The 12,057-nt window shown below is 40.4% G+C and overlaps 1 protein-coding gene across 1 annotated transcript in view; it reads left to right on the top strand.

Annotated features, from left to right (window-relative positions):
- MGAM (maltase-glucoamylase) overlaps window positions 1-12,057 on the top strand; it is a 221,792-nt gene that overhangs the window by 174,817 nt on the left and 34,918 nt on the right. The window contains exons 87-95 of the mRNA XM_074378986.1: window positions 395-549; window positions 705-789; window positions 1,732-1,788; window positions 2,568-2,692; window positions 3,524-3,612; window positions 4,352-4,401; window positions 7,423-7,590; window positions 8,663-8,818; window positions 9,886-10,188. Coding sequence (XP_074235087.1) covers window positions 395-549; window positions 705-789; window positions 1,732-1,788; window positions 2,568-2,692; window positions 3,524-3,612; window positions 4,352-4,401; window positions 7,423-7,590; window positions 8,663-8,818; window positions 9,886-10,188 — 1,188 coding nt within the window. The remainder of the gene's footprint in view (window positions 1-394; window positions 550-704; window positions 790-1,731; window positions 1,789-2,567; window positions 2,693-3,523; window positions 3,613-4,351; window positions 4,402-7,422; window positions 7,591-8,662; window positions 8,819-9,885; window positions 10,189-12,057) is intronic.

Below are 12,057 nucleotides of genomic sequence, written 5' to 3'. Positions count from 1 at the left end.
ATAAATAAATAAATAAATAAATAAATAAATAAAATAGGAGATAAATAAATTGGAGCAGCCCTGGAGGAAGCAGTTCCCACTTTATATCCGTGGCAACCCGTGTGGGACTTCCATTTCCCTCTGGGGCTGCTACAAGCTGCCCTCAGAAGACAGAAACCAAATTTAAACTCTGCCACCTGCTTGCAATTCTACGTTGGGAAACTCATATAATTCTTGGTATTCTCATGTATAAAATGAACGAGTAGGACCAATATCTTTTCAGTTTTAGAAATGCTTTGGTGTTTCATAAGTTGGAGAAAGTGGTTACTTTCAAATGGGAAAGGTTCTTATTGTAAGAGAACTTCTAAACCAGGATGGAAAGGAATATTCAGCCATTGCTTCCGTTTCCTCCTAGGACCAGGATCCTGCTGCCTTTGGTGCTGACTCCCTGCTGCTGAATTCCTCCAGACATTATCTGAACATCCGCTACACCTTACTGCCCTATCTCTACACCCTTTTCTACCGTGCACACACCCGGGGAGACACGGTAGCGAGGCCCCTTGTACATGAGTGAGTTTCCTGATTTTCAAAGACACCCTTTCCGATTGTAGTGTCACTTGACTTTGTTTGTGGTAGCAAGGTTAGTTAGGATCTTGTTGTTACATAACGTGCTGTTGTCCTGTATTAGAGACTTTACCTGACTTCACTGTGTTACTCTTTACTAGGTTCTACCAGGACTCAGCCACGTGGGAGTTGCATGAGCAGTTCTTATGGGGACCTGGACTCCTCATCACACCTGTTTTATATGAGGTATGTTCATAATCTAAATGATGAGATGGGGGTATTGTACTTGTCCTCACGGTTCTATAGCTCTATAAGCTGGTTCCTGAGTGTCTATGAATCTGCATTTATATCAAAATATGCATATAAATGAGAGAGATCATGGAAGTTTGGAAATTAAAAAAAGAAAAGTAAATCTTGGTCCCACTTTCGCACCAAACAAAACAATTTTCATGTTGTAAAATTGCCTTAAAATTGAAGCCTGCATCCTTAGGCATATGGCTTTAGGACTGACAGTGGCTTTAAATACTTTAGGGGGTGTGTGCTGAACATCTGTCTATATTTCCCTTTGTCCAAAGTAGGAGTGCTCTTGGATTGGGTTAGGCTGGGCTGGGAAGAGAGAATACCTATGGAGAAGTGAAGGGAGGGAGAAAGGAGTGCTGGGCAAAGGGAAGGCTATACTCTGAAGGCCAAGTATGAAGGACCATGTGTATCCTATTAAGTGTGATGGGAAGCAGGGGTGAGTGGCAAAGTACAGGGCAAGGATCAGGAAGGATTATGCTGATCTGCTTGTAAACATGAAATATTTCCAATGTACCCACATCAAAAGCCCTTTGAGCTGGTGTTTTAGCCACATCATCTGATGACAGGTCTTGCTAATTAACCAGTGGCCCTGCTGGGAGGCTTTCCTGGGGCCTGGTGGTTTATCTCTCAACTGTCAAATTATGTGACCCAGTGAATTGACTTTCTCTGCTTCTCTTAGAAAGTACAACAGCATTGAAGGAAAACAAATCATTTTTATTTGGGTAAATTGCTCAACCTTTGTGTTTCTGTGTTTTCCTTTGTAGAATGGGATGATCTCAGACCATCTCTCAGGATTGTTCAGATAAACACATGCAATGATGCCTGGAGGTGTTTTGTAAACTTTAGAGAGGGGTATGCTAATGCTACTCATTGTTGTTGTTTACCTAGGGTATGGACGAAGTGAAAGCATATATACCTGATGCCACCTGGTATGACTATGAGACAGTAAGTAAGGCAGCCCCAGTTGGCTCAGAAACCTGCCTCTAGCAGAGGACAATTCTAAAGCAGCAGTCTTGGAAGCTTGCCGTAGAATAGTAGTACAAGATTTATAGTTAGTTGATTGTGGTCCTTTTCTGTGAGAAGTGCATCTTAGCTGATTCAGGACGGTACAACGGAACACCTCACACTGGGTAATTTATAAACAACATGCATTTATTGCTCATAGTTCTGGAGGTTGGCAAGTCCAAGATCAAGGTGCTGACAGATTCTGTGTCTGGAGAAGGCTCGTTCTCTTTCATTGATGGCACCTCCTTGCTCTTCCCTCATGACTTAATCACCACATAAAAGGCCTCACCCCTTAATACTATCACTCTGGGTATTAAGTTTCCACATATAAATTTTGGAGGTACACCAGCATTCAGACCATAGCAGAAGACCTTTCCAAGTGTACAATGAAATAATCTGAATAACTGGAATAGGTTTATGGAAATCCATTATATCAACCTGGCTGTTGTGTTCCTATCAGGACTAGGTTTTGCCACTTGGCTGTAACCTAAAACTGAAGCCCACGTGTGGAATAACAGCATGATGTAATATAAAGAAATAGAAGGGGTTAGAGTGTCTGCTCTGCTCTCTGCTACCCATATGCTTTCAGCAAGCCACTTCACTTTGGGGGTCTCTGTCACTTCTTTAAAATATGTCAACTGAACGGGAGGGTATCTAAGGTCCTTCTTAGCTGAAACAGCTTATTACCTGATCTATCTTTTATTGTCGTTGCTGATTAGCGAGTGGCCATCCCATGGAGGAAACAGTTTGTGAATATGCTCCTCCCAGGTGATAAGATAGGACTTCATCTTCGAGGGGGCTACATATTTCCCACCCAGAAGCCAAACACAACCACAGAAGCCAGGTAAGCTCCTCGCTTTTCTAAGGTATGACTCTTCTAGTGCTCTAATGGAGCAGGGCATTATGAGAAAGACAAATAGGGACAAAGAATGGATGAGCCAAGGGCTAAGTCACCCATCAGTAATCTTCCCCCACTCCTTTCAAATTGATCCAAAATTAGCATCTTAGTCCTGATTTAGTAGATGGTAGTCTACCGAGGACATCTGCATAGTCCTTTTTCACTTTGGGATTGAATCAGATTATAGGACCAGTCAAAATAATCACTGAGGAGGATTTTCCTATGGCCAGAAATTGTCCTTAGGTATATTCCCTACCACGAGAGAGAATTTGAGTTAAATAGGAGATAAAGGTTATCATGTGGAAGTCAACATAGTTTGGAGGTCAAGAGCTAAGATTCTGCAGAATCTGGATTCAAGCCTTGGTATGGACTACATACTACATATGTTTACCTTGAGCAACTTACTTCTCTGTGCTTCTGATTACTATTGGTAAACTGGAGATGATGATTGACGTTTTAGAGTTATGAGGAGAGTTAAATGAATTAATATAAATGATAATGTGTGTGAGACACTTAGAAGAGTGCCTGGCACATGGTAAGCATCGAATAAGGCTAATTGTTGGTATTATATATTGCAACCCAAACAATTTTCAGTAGGAACTGCCTCTGTCTACCTGATCTGTCTTTTGTTGATCAGGTGTGTCCTCCCAATATCAACATCTACTCAGTTTCTGGTATAGACTCTTGGATTATCTGTCCCTGGGGTGTGATGGGGGCTGGTTTCACATAGTTCCGTGTCATCTACATTCTCTGAAACAAGGAATTACTCTTTTACAGCAGGAGGAATTCCCTGGGACTCATCATTGCCTTGGACTATAAGAGAGAAGCCAATGGGGAGCTGTACTGGGATAATGGGGTATCTAAAGGTAGACTTTCTCAAGGCATCATCACTATGGGTCACTGTGGTTCTCCCTGAAAATTACTCCTCACAGGCTGCCTGGTATGACACTAAGCCTATTAGCACTGTCATTTACATCCATAGCTTAGAATCGATGGGTTAAAATCCATTCTGAAAATTCTGTTAGTCAGGCACAATCCATTAAAATAGACTTCAGATGCACAAATTATGTGTTATTGACTCTACCAAAGCAACTGACATTATTGAATGAGCTTAATTATTCTCTTCCTTGTATATTATTATTAATAACACATAATCCACTTTGTTAATAGCTTTGGAAAATACTGCTTTTGTTTGAGGAAGAAATATCTAATTTGTATAGTGTATCTTTTCACTGTAAGATTTCCATATAAACACCTCACATGAACTTACGTGATTATATAAAATGCCTGCCCTACATGGAATTAGTATGTATTGTGTTGAGCTTGAGGAACTCATGATCCAGCAGGATAGATACAATGTACGTGTACATAATCATAATGCAAATCAAAATGTTTTACATGCCAGCAAAATGGTACCACAGACTGACATGTGAATTTAGAGAAAATGATACAGGAAACATTTGCAGAAGTTTAAAAAAAATGCACAAAACTCAGATGAGCAGAACTAGATGGTTGGTAAAGGAATTCCGGATGAAATGAAGAGCCTGACTCCCCAGCTGCTCGGTTTTGCATAGTAATGGGTACTCCCCTGTCTTTCTTTTTTAGATTCTGTAACTGGAAAGCAGTATATTCTATACGATTTCTCTGTTACCTCTGTAAGTACTTTTTTTGAGGAACGTACAGCATATGTTTCTTGCTGTGATGGCTCCTTGAGTTTTTGGTTTAATATGGACATGTGGTTATGTTTAACAGGGATAGTGTTTTACTGTCATGATTCCAAAAGGATTTGAATTAATGTGAAAATGTTTAATGTGTGTCAGGTTTATAAGCTGCTACAAAACTGGTATGACTTCTGTGCAGAACTTTTTTTCCTGGAAAAAAGACCCATTGCCTTTGAGTTTTATGTCATGGGTGCTGGCTTCCAAGATGTGTGTGTGTGTGTGTGTGTGTGTGTGTGTGTGTGTGTGTGTGTTTGAGGTTTGCAAGCGTATATGGGGTGTGGGTGGGTTAGTGAGTGGTGTAGAGCCTTTTTAAGATTCTTCCATAACAGCTATCCTTTGTAGCACATAAAACTTGGCCTTTGGCACAGGTATCAAGCAGTGGCTTTTAAAGGCTGGAAGATACAGAACGTCATTTGCCTCGTATCTATTTCCCAAGGGGACTGAGAAAAGAAAAAGCAGTAATGCTAGCAGAGAATGAGGGAATTCTGACTTGGTTTTCTTTGAAGTCTGATCATGTATGGGCAGAACTTTCTTTTGAGATAGTCTTTCTTATTTCTCCTTTCCTTTAAATAAATAAATAAATAAATATATATATATGAGAGACTATATGTGTGTATATATATATATATGCACTATATGTATATGTAATATATATATATAATGGATCTACTTGAAGATATATATCTTCAAGATATATATATGATATATATATCTTCAAATAGAAGATATATATGCATTATATATGATATATATATCTTCAAGTATTATATCAATACATTGTGTGTGTGTGTGTGTGTGTGTGTGTGTGTGTGTGTGTCTTAAAGTAACCTTTTTATTTTGAGATAAAGATCCCCATGGAGTTGTAAGAACTGGTACAGAGTTCCCATGTACCTCTTTGCCCAGTTTCTCCTATGGTAACATCTTATAAACCTCAGTTTCATATTGTGCTGTAGGTTTATAAGAATGCTGGCATTGATGCTGTCAGGTTATAGAACATTTCATTAGCGCAAAGATCTCTCCTGCTGCCCTTTAATAGCATGTCCACTTGCTTCCTCCCTCATCCCTTCTCAGCCCCTGGCAATGAATCATCTGTTTGTCATTTCTATAATTTTGTTCTCTCAAGAGTGTTCTGTAAAGAGAACTAAACAGCTTGCAACCTTTGGGATTGGCTTTTTCATTCAGCAGAGCTCCCTGAAAACCCACCCAAGTTGTGCAGCTTGCTTCTTTTTATTGCTGAATAATGTTCCAACTATGGCTATATCACCTTTTAAAAATCCCTCACTGGATAAAGAGTATCTGGGTTGGTTCCAGTCATGAGCTGTTACAAATAAATTAAAACTGTTACTAACACTCATGTATGGATTTTGGTGTGATTGTAAGTTTTTATTTCTCTGTGATAAGTGCCTAAGAGTGCAGTTTCTGGGTCTTATGGTAGTGCATGTTTCATTTTATAATAATCTTCCAAACTGTTTTCTAGAATGGCTGTACCATTTTACATTTCCACCAGCAACATATGAGTGATCTAGTTTCTTTACTAGATCAGCCAGCATCTGACGTTGTCACTGTCTTTTTTAAGCTTTTCTTTTCTTTTCTTTTTTTTTTTTGAGAAGGAGTTTCGCTCTTGTTACCCAGGCTGGAGTGCAATGGCGCGATCTTGGCTCACCGCAACCTCCGCCTCCTGGGTTCAGGCAATTCTCCTGCCTCAGCCTCCTGAGTAGCTGGGATTACAGGCACGCGCCAACATGCCCAGCTAATTTTTTGTATTTTTAGTAGAGACGGGGTTTCACCATGTTGACCAGGATGCTCTCGATCTCTTGACCTCGTGATCCACCCGCCTCAGCCTCCCAAAGTGCTGGGATTACAGGCTTGAGCCACCGTGCCCGGCCATTTTAAGCTTTTCTGATTGGGGTAGTTATAGCTCAGTATGTTTTTAATTTGTATTTCTCTAATAGCTAATGAGGTTGAACATCTTTTAGTATGTCTATTTACCATCTATATATTTACATTTTTAATTTTGATGAATCTAATTTATCCTTATTTAATTACAAATTTTGCTTTTTGATGTCAAGTTTAAGATCTCTTCGCCAAGTTCTAGATTCTGAATATTACCTCCCATGTTAAAAGAATTATAGTCTGATCTTTTACATTTAAGTCTCTAATCTACTTTGAGTTAATTTTTATATACTATGTAAGATTTAGTTTGGGGTTTAACTTTTTGCCAGTTGCCCCAGCACCTTTGTTGGAAAATCTGTCTTTGAAAAAAATCATTTGGGCATATACATATGGGACTTCTAATTTTTTAAATCATCAAACCGCCACTTTTTATTCAGTCTTAATTTCTACCTCCTTTTTTTTTGTCAGAGTTCAACTTTGTCACTTTCGTTGCTTAAATAAGTTATTTAATTTTCTGTGCTTCAGTCTCCTCAACTGAAAAATGAGGGTAATTATAGCTTCAACCTCATAGTCTGCCATGAAAATTGAATGAAGTCATACATGTAAAATGCTTAGCACGGGGCCTGGCACATAAAACACACTCAAATATTCTTAGCTCTTATCATCACTGTTAGTAAAGTAAAAAGAAAAAGTTACTTGGGCCCTTTTTGTGTATTTATGTATGTCTTTATCTTTGTGTGCCAATGAGTCTCTTATCATTTTGTTTACTTTGTAAGTACCTATCTTGCCTGGTTGAAAATTCCAGTGTTAGGGACATATTTCCTGAGTAATAGAATCAGTAAAGAACCAGTGAACCATAGCAAACACAAAATATTACTTAAAAATTTAAGGTTGCTAAGAGTCTAAGTGAATGAGTTCCCTAGGTATGTTCATCTAGCAACATTTGGAACTGCAGAGAAAAGGAAACTGCTTGAATCTCAAAAAATGAGACATTGAGTTCTATTTGGGGATAATAAGAATCTAAAGTCCGTGGTTCTAATCTGACTTTTTTTCCCCTTCCAGAACCATCTACAAGCAAAGATTCTTTTTAATAATTATACGGACACTTACAACCTAATGTTTACAGATATCACAATCTTGGGAATGGACAAACAGCCAGCTAATTTTACTGTCTTGTTGAATAGTGTCACCATCTCCAGTCCAAGCGTTGTCTATAATTCTTCCACAAAGGTAAGAGACGTTTCCATTCTGCAGGGCCCTTTGCAAAGGCCCTGGTTCTGACAGCTGGCCCTACTTTGCTCTTTGAACTTTGGGCCATCTGACACAACTGACTTGCTGGGAGGTCCAACACATCACAGGGAGGATACAGGAGGAATATGTGCATGCTAAAGAAAGACATCTCTGTTTTGTCTGTATCAGGGCTCTGAAGAAGATAGTGGGAGTCGGAACCCTGAGAGAAGGAAGTTCTTCTCTGGGCAAAATTAAAATGAGACACTCTGATCCCAGCTGTGACACAGTGAATAGATTGTGCAATGGGTATTTACACATTTGTCCTCTCATTGAAGGTAGACTCTCTTTGAGAAACAGTTAATACTTGTTGTTACTGTTTTAGGCTATTTTCATACCATTAATGAAATGTGAGTGGAGTAATACAAGGGGTAATCCAGTTTTTCTCTTGCTCAATGATCCTCTTACGTTGTTAGTTGAATAGTTCAAGTTCTGGGAAATTCATTATTTCTTAGGTCAGCCCCTTTCCATGTTGACAATACATAGAGTATAGGATAAGAGTTGATTTCTAGAGTTAGACAGAATGGGGCCCCAATCCCAGCTCTTAGGGTATTAAATCTCTCTGTATCTCAGTTTTCTGTTCTGTAAAATGGAGATAGTCATAACATTCACAGCATGGAACTACTCTTGGGATTAATGGAGATCCTGCTTATAAAGTGGTGATCACAGGGCTTGGCTTGTATAAATGCTCCATAATGTTTAGCTATTGTTGTTATTACCATTGTTATTAAATTGATAAGTATCACACCCAGTGGACAGTGAATCTAACAATGATAGTCCTGCCTGTGATCCGTACTCGTTAACATGGTGAAGACTCTTCCCATCCAACATTTCCACAGTGACTCCTTGAACAGAGAAAGCCCAGGAATCAGCCAAGTTCCAAATATCTCATGGCAAACTGGTTTTGGAGGAAAGAATAGATCCCCTTGTTCTAACTTCCAGACCTCCAGGCAAGAACTCTATCCAGATGACCTTCCCTCCCTTCCTTTGTCACCGTGAAGGTCTCTTTTCCCAGGTGGTAACCATCACTGATCTCCAAGGACTGGTACTGGGACAAGAATTCTCTATTAAGTGGAATCTTCCTGTTGATGACCTGGAGAAGTTCAAGTGCTACCCTGATGATCCAACAGCCTCTGAGGAGAGTTGTAGGCAGCAGGGGTGTCTTTGGGAGGTAAATGACCAGAAATAGATTACCACATTGATCAGGAAGTTGTAAAAACTGCCCCACAAGTAATTAGGCACCTAGAAAACACTTTGCAAATGTCTGCGGCTTGAAGAAAACAAGGATATTGTGCAACATGTCTTTTGCCAACTCTACATGATAGGTCATCACTCTTTTCCTCAGATATCCTGAATCAGAAGGAACTTACTGCCATTCTCATTGCCACTCTAACCGTATCATTAAAAACTCAATTTTAAATATAATAATGTATGTTGAGTAAGCATTATGCATTGCATATTTTTTTTGTCTATTGGAGAACACAAGCAGGAAGGGTAAGGTCAGGCTGTTCCTCTCTATTTAAACAATAGAGAAAATAAAAACTAGAAAGAACAAGTGATTTCCTCTAGATTACACAGGAGACAATAAGGACCCTGGGAATAGAATCGTGCCTGGAGGCTCCTGTCTCCAGATCAAAATTCCTGCAGCTCTGTCACTGTTCACTCATTATAGAAGGCTAATATGTGTGTTTTAAAAATGGATGTGTTCATTTGCTAGGGCTACCATGACAGAGTACCACAAACTGAGTGGCATAGAACAACAGGAACTTATTCCCTCAAAGTTCTGGAGTCTAGAAGTGAGACCATGGTGTCAGTGGAGTTGGTCTCTTTCGAGGACTTTGAGGGAGCATTTGGTCCATGGTCCTCCCTTAACTGCTGGTGGCTTTCTGACAATGTTTGGTATTTCTTAGCTTGTAGATGCATCACCCCACTCTCTGTATTCATGGTCACATGTGTACATGTCTGTCTCTGTGTCCAAATTTTCCTTATTCATAAGGATACCAGTAATATTGGATCAGGGCCTATCCCAAAGACCTGATTTTAACTTGTTCATTGCAGAACCCTATTTCCAAATAGTCACATTTAGAGGTATCAGGGGTTAGGACTTAACATCTTTTTGGGGGACACAATTCAACCAATAACCATGGACATGGTGTCAGAGACTTAGTTTGTGTTAACCAACTTCTTCAGTACGGTGTTGTATCAGAGGCTGAGCAAGACTTTCTTCCGTTGTTCCAGCACACATCTACTCCTGGCGTGCCCACCTGTTACTATGACACCATCCCTAATTATGTTGCCAGTGACATTCAGTACCAGTCCACTGGCATCACTGCAAACCTTTCCTTCCTGATGGCTTCTGAGTTAGCACAAGCAGAGGAGTCTGGACAGACAGCACCAATACCACCACTGCTATCAAGGGATGTGCCACCTCCCACTGCAGCAGCAGCAGCTGCTGTCACCGCCTCTGATTCTCTCTCTGCAAAGATCAGCTTCCTCCGCCTGAGTGTGATCTGTCACACAGCAAACATGCTGCAGGTCAAGGTAAGGACCATAGCGCAGATTCTGGTTCTCAGTATGGAGTTTTTAACTCACAGTTCTGTATGGATAGAAGTCACTGAAACAATTAAAACATTTTTTTTTTTTCTTTTTGAGACAGGGTCTCCCATTGTCATCCGGGTTGGAGTACAGGGGCACAATCTCAGCTCACTTTAACCTCTGCCTCCTGGCTCAAGCTAGCTTCCTGCCTCAGCATCCCAAGTAGCTGAAACTATAGGTGTGCACCATCACATCTGGTTAACTTTTGTGTTTTTTGTAGAGATGGAGTTTCACCGTATTTCCCAGGCTGGTCTCAAATGTCTGACCTCAAGCTATCCACCTGCCTTGGCCTCCCAAAGTGCTGGCATTACAGGCATGAGCCACTATGCCCAGCTGAAACAGCTTTTCATCCAAATCCCTCATTTTACAGATGAGGGAGCTAAGGCCTGTAGAGAGAGAAAAATCAGAAAGTAGACGGTAGAGCCAGGATGTGACCTTAGATCTACGAGGACTGTGAATTCCCTGTAATGATGAGTATTCTTGGTCATAAACATCATCAAAGAATCATCCTTTAGCTCTGAGAAAAATGTGTCTGCTTTGTGGCAAACTCATATGAGAGGCATTAACTTAATTCCAATATTATAGTTATTTCTCTAGCAATAGTTCTCAAACTTTAGTATGCATCAGAATCACCTTCAGATCATTTTAAAACCCAGATTTCTGGTCCTCACCCCTGGGGTTTCCGATTCAGTAGACCTGGGCTGGGGCCTAGCCTGATAATTCGCCTGCCTTCCTTCCTGCCTGCCTGCCTGCCTGCCTGCCTGCCTGCCTTCCTTCCTTCCTTCCTTCCTTCCTTCCTTCCTTCCTTCCTTCTTTCCTTCCTTCCTTCCTCCCTTCCTCCTTCCTCCCTTCCTCCTTCCCTCCCTCCCTCCCTCCCTCCTTCTTTCCTTCTTTCTTGCTTTTTTTTTTTTTTTTTTGAGACGGAATTTTGCTCGTGTTGCCCAAGCCAGAGTATAGTGATGTGATCTCGGCTCACTGCAACCTCCGCCTCCCTGGTTCAAGCAATTCTCCTGCCTCAGCCTCTCAAGTAGCTGGGATTATAGGTGCCCACCATCATACCTGACTACTTTTTTGTATTTTTAGTAGAGATGGGGTTTCACCATGTTGACCAGGCTTGTTTTGAACTCCTGACCTCAGGTGACCCACCCGCCTCAGCCTCCCAAAATACTAGGGTTACAAGCCTGAGCCGCTGTGTCCAGCCTTGAGAATTTGCATTTCTAACAAGCTCTCAGGTGAGGCTGATGCTGCAGGTCAAGAGGCCACACTTTGAGACCCACTGCTATGAACATTTAAAAAGAACATTTACTAGAAATACAATGTGAGCCATGAATATTTTCCAGTAGATGCATTTTTAAATGTATATTTTAAGAGTGAAATTAATTTTAATAATATTTTATTTAATCAATGTCCTAAAATATTATCATTTCACCTTGAAATCAAAATTTAATGGAGATGCTTTGCAATTTTCTAGTTAAAAAAATTTTTTTTCCCACCCAAATCTCATCTTGAAGCAATCTTCTAATTATACTAAGTTTTCAAAATTTGCATTTACAGTGAATCTCAATTCAGACTAGCACATGTCAGGCACTCAAAGGCCACGTGTGGCTTGTGGACAGCACCTTGGACAGCTCAGCTTTAGCCATTGCTTTCCACATTTTAAGGTATCGTGAATCACCAGAGCAGCTTGTGAAAATGAGAGTTCTAATTCAGAAAATCTGGGGTGGTAGGGACTGAGGTTCTGCATTCCTAACAAGCTCCCAGGCAATGCTGCTGCTTTGGGTGTAAGAAACATAATTTTGACAAGCAGGACTTTAG

Source organism: Saimiri boliviensis, chromosome 10 (genome assembly GCF_048565385.1).
Source record: "Saimiri boliviensis isolate mSaiBol1 chromosome 10, mSaiBol1.pri, whole genome shotgun sequence".
NCBI lineage: Eukaryota > Metazoa > Chordata > Mammalia > Primates > Cebidae > Saimiri > Saimiri boliviensis.
Note: the sequence above shows the minus strand (reverse complement) of the source record. Positions and strands in the feature narration are given on the sequence as shown.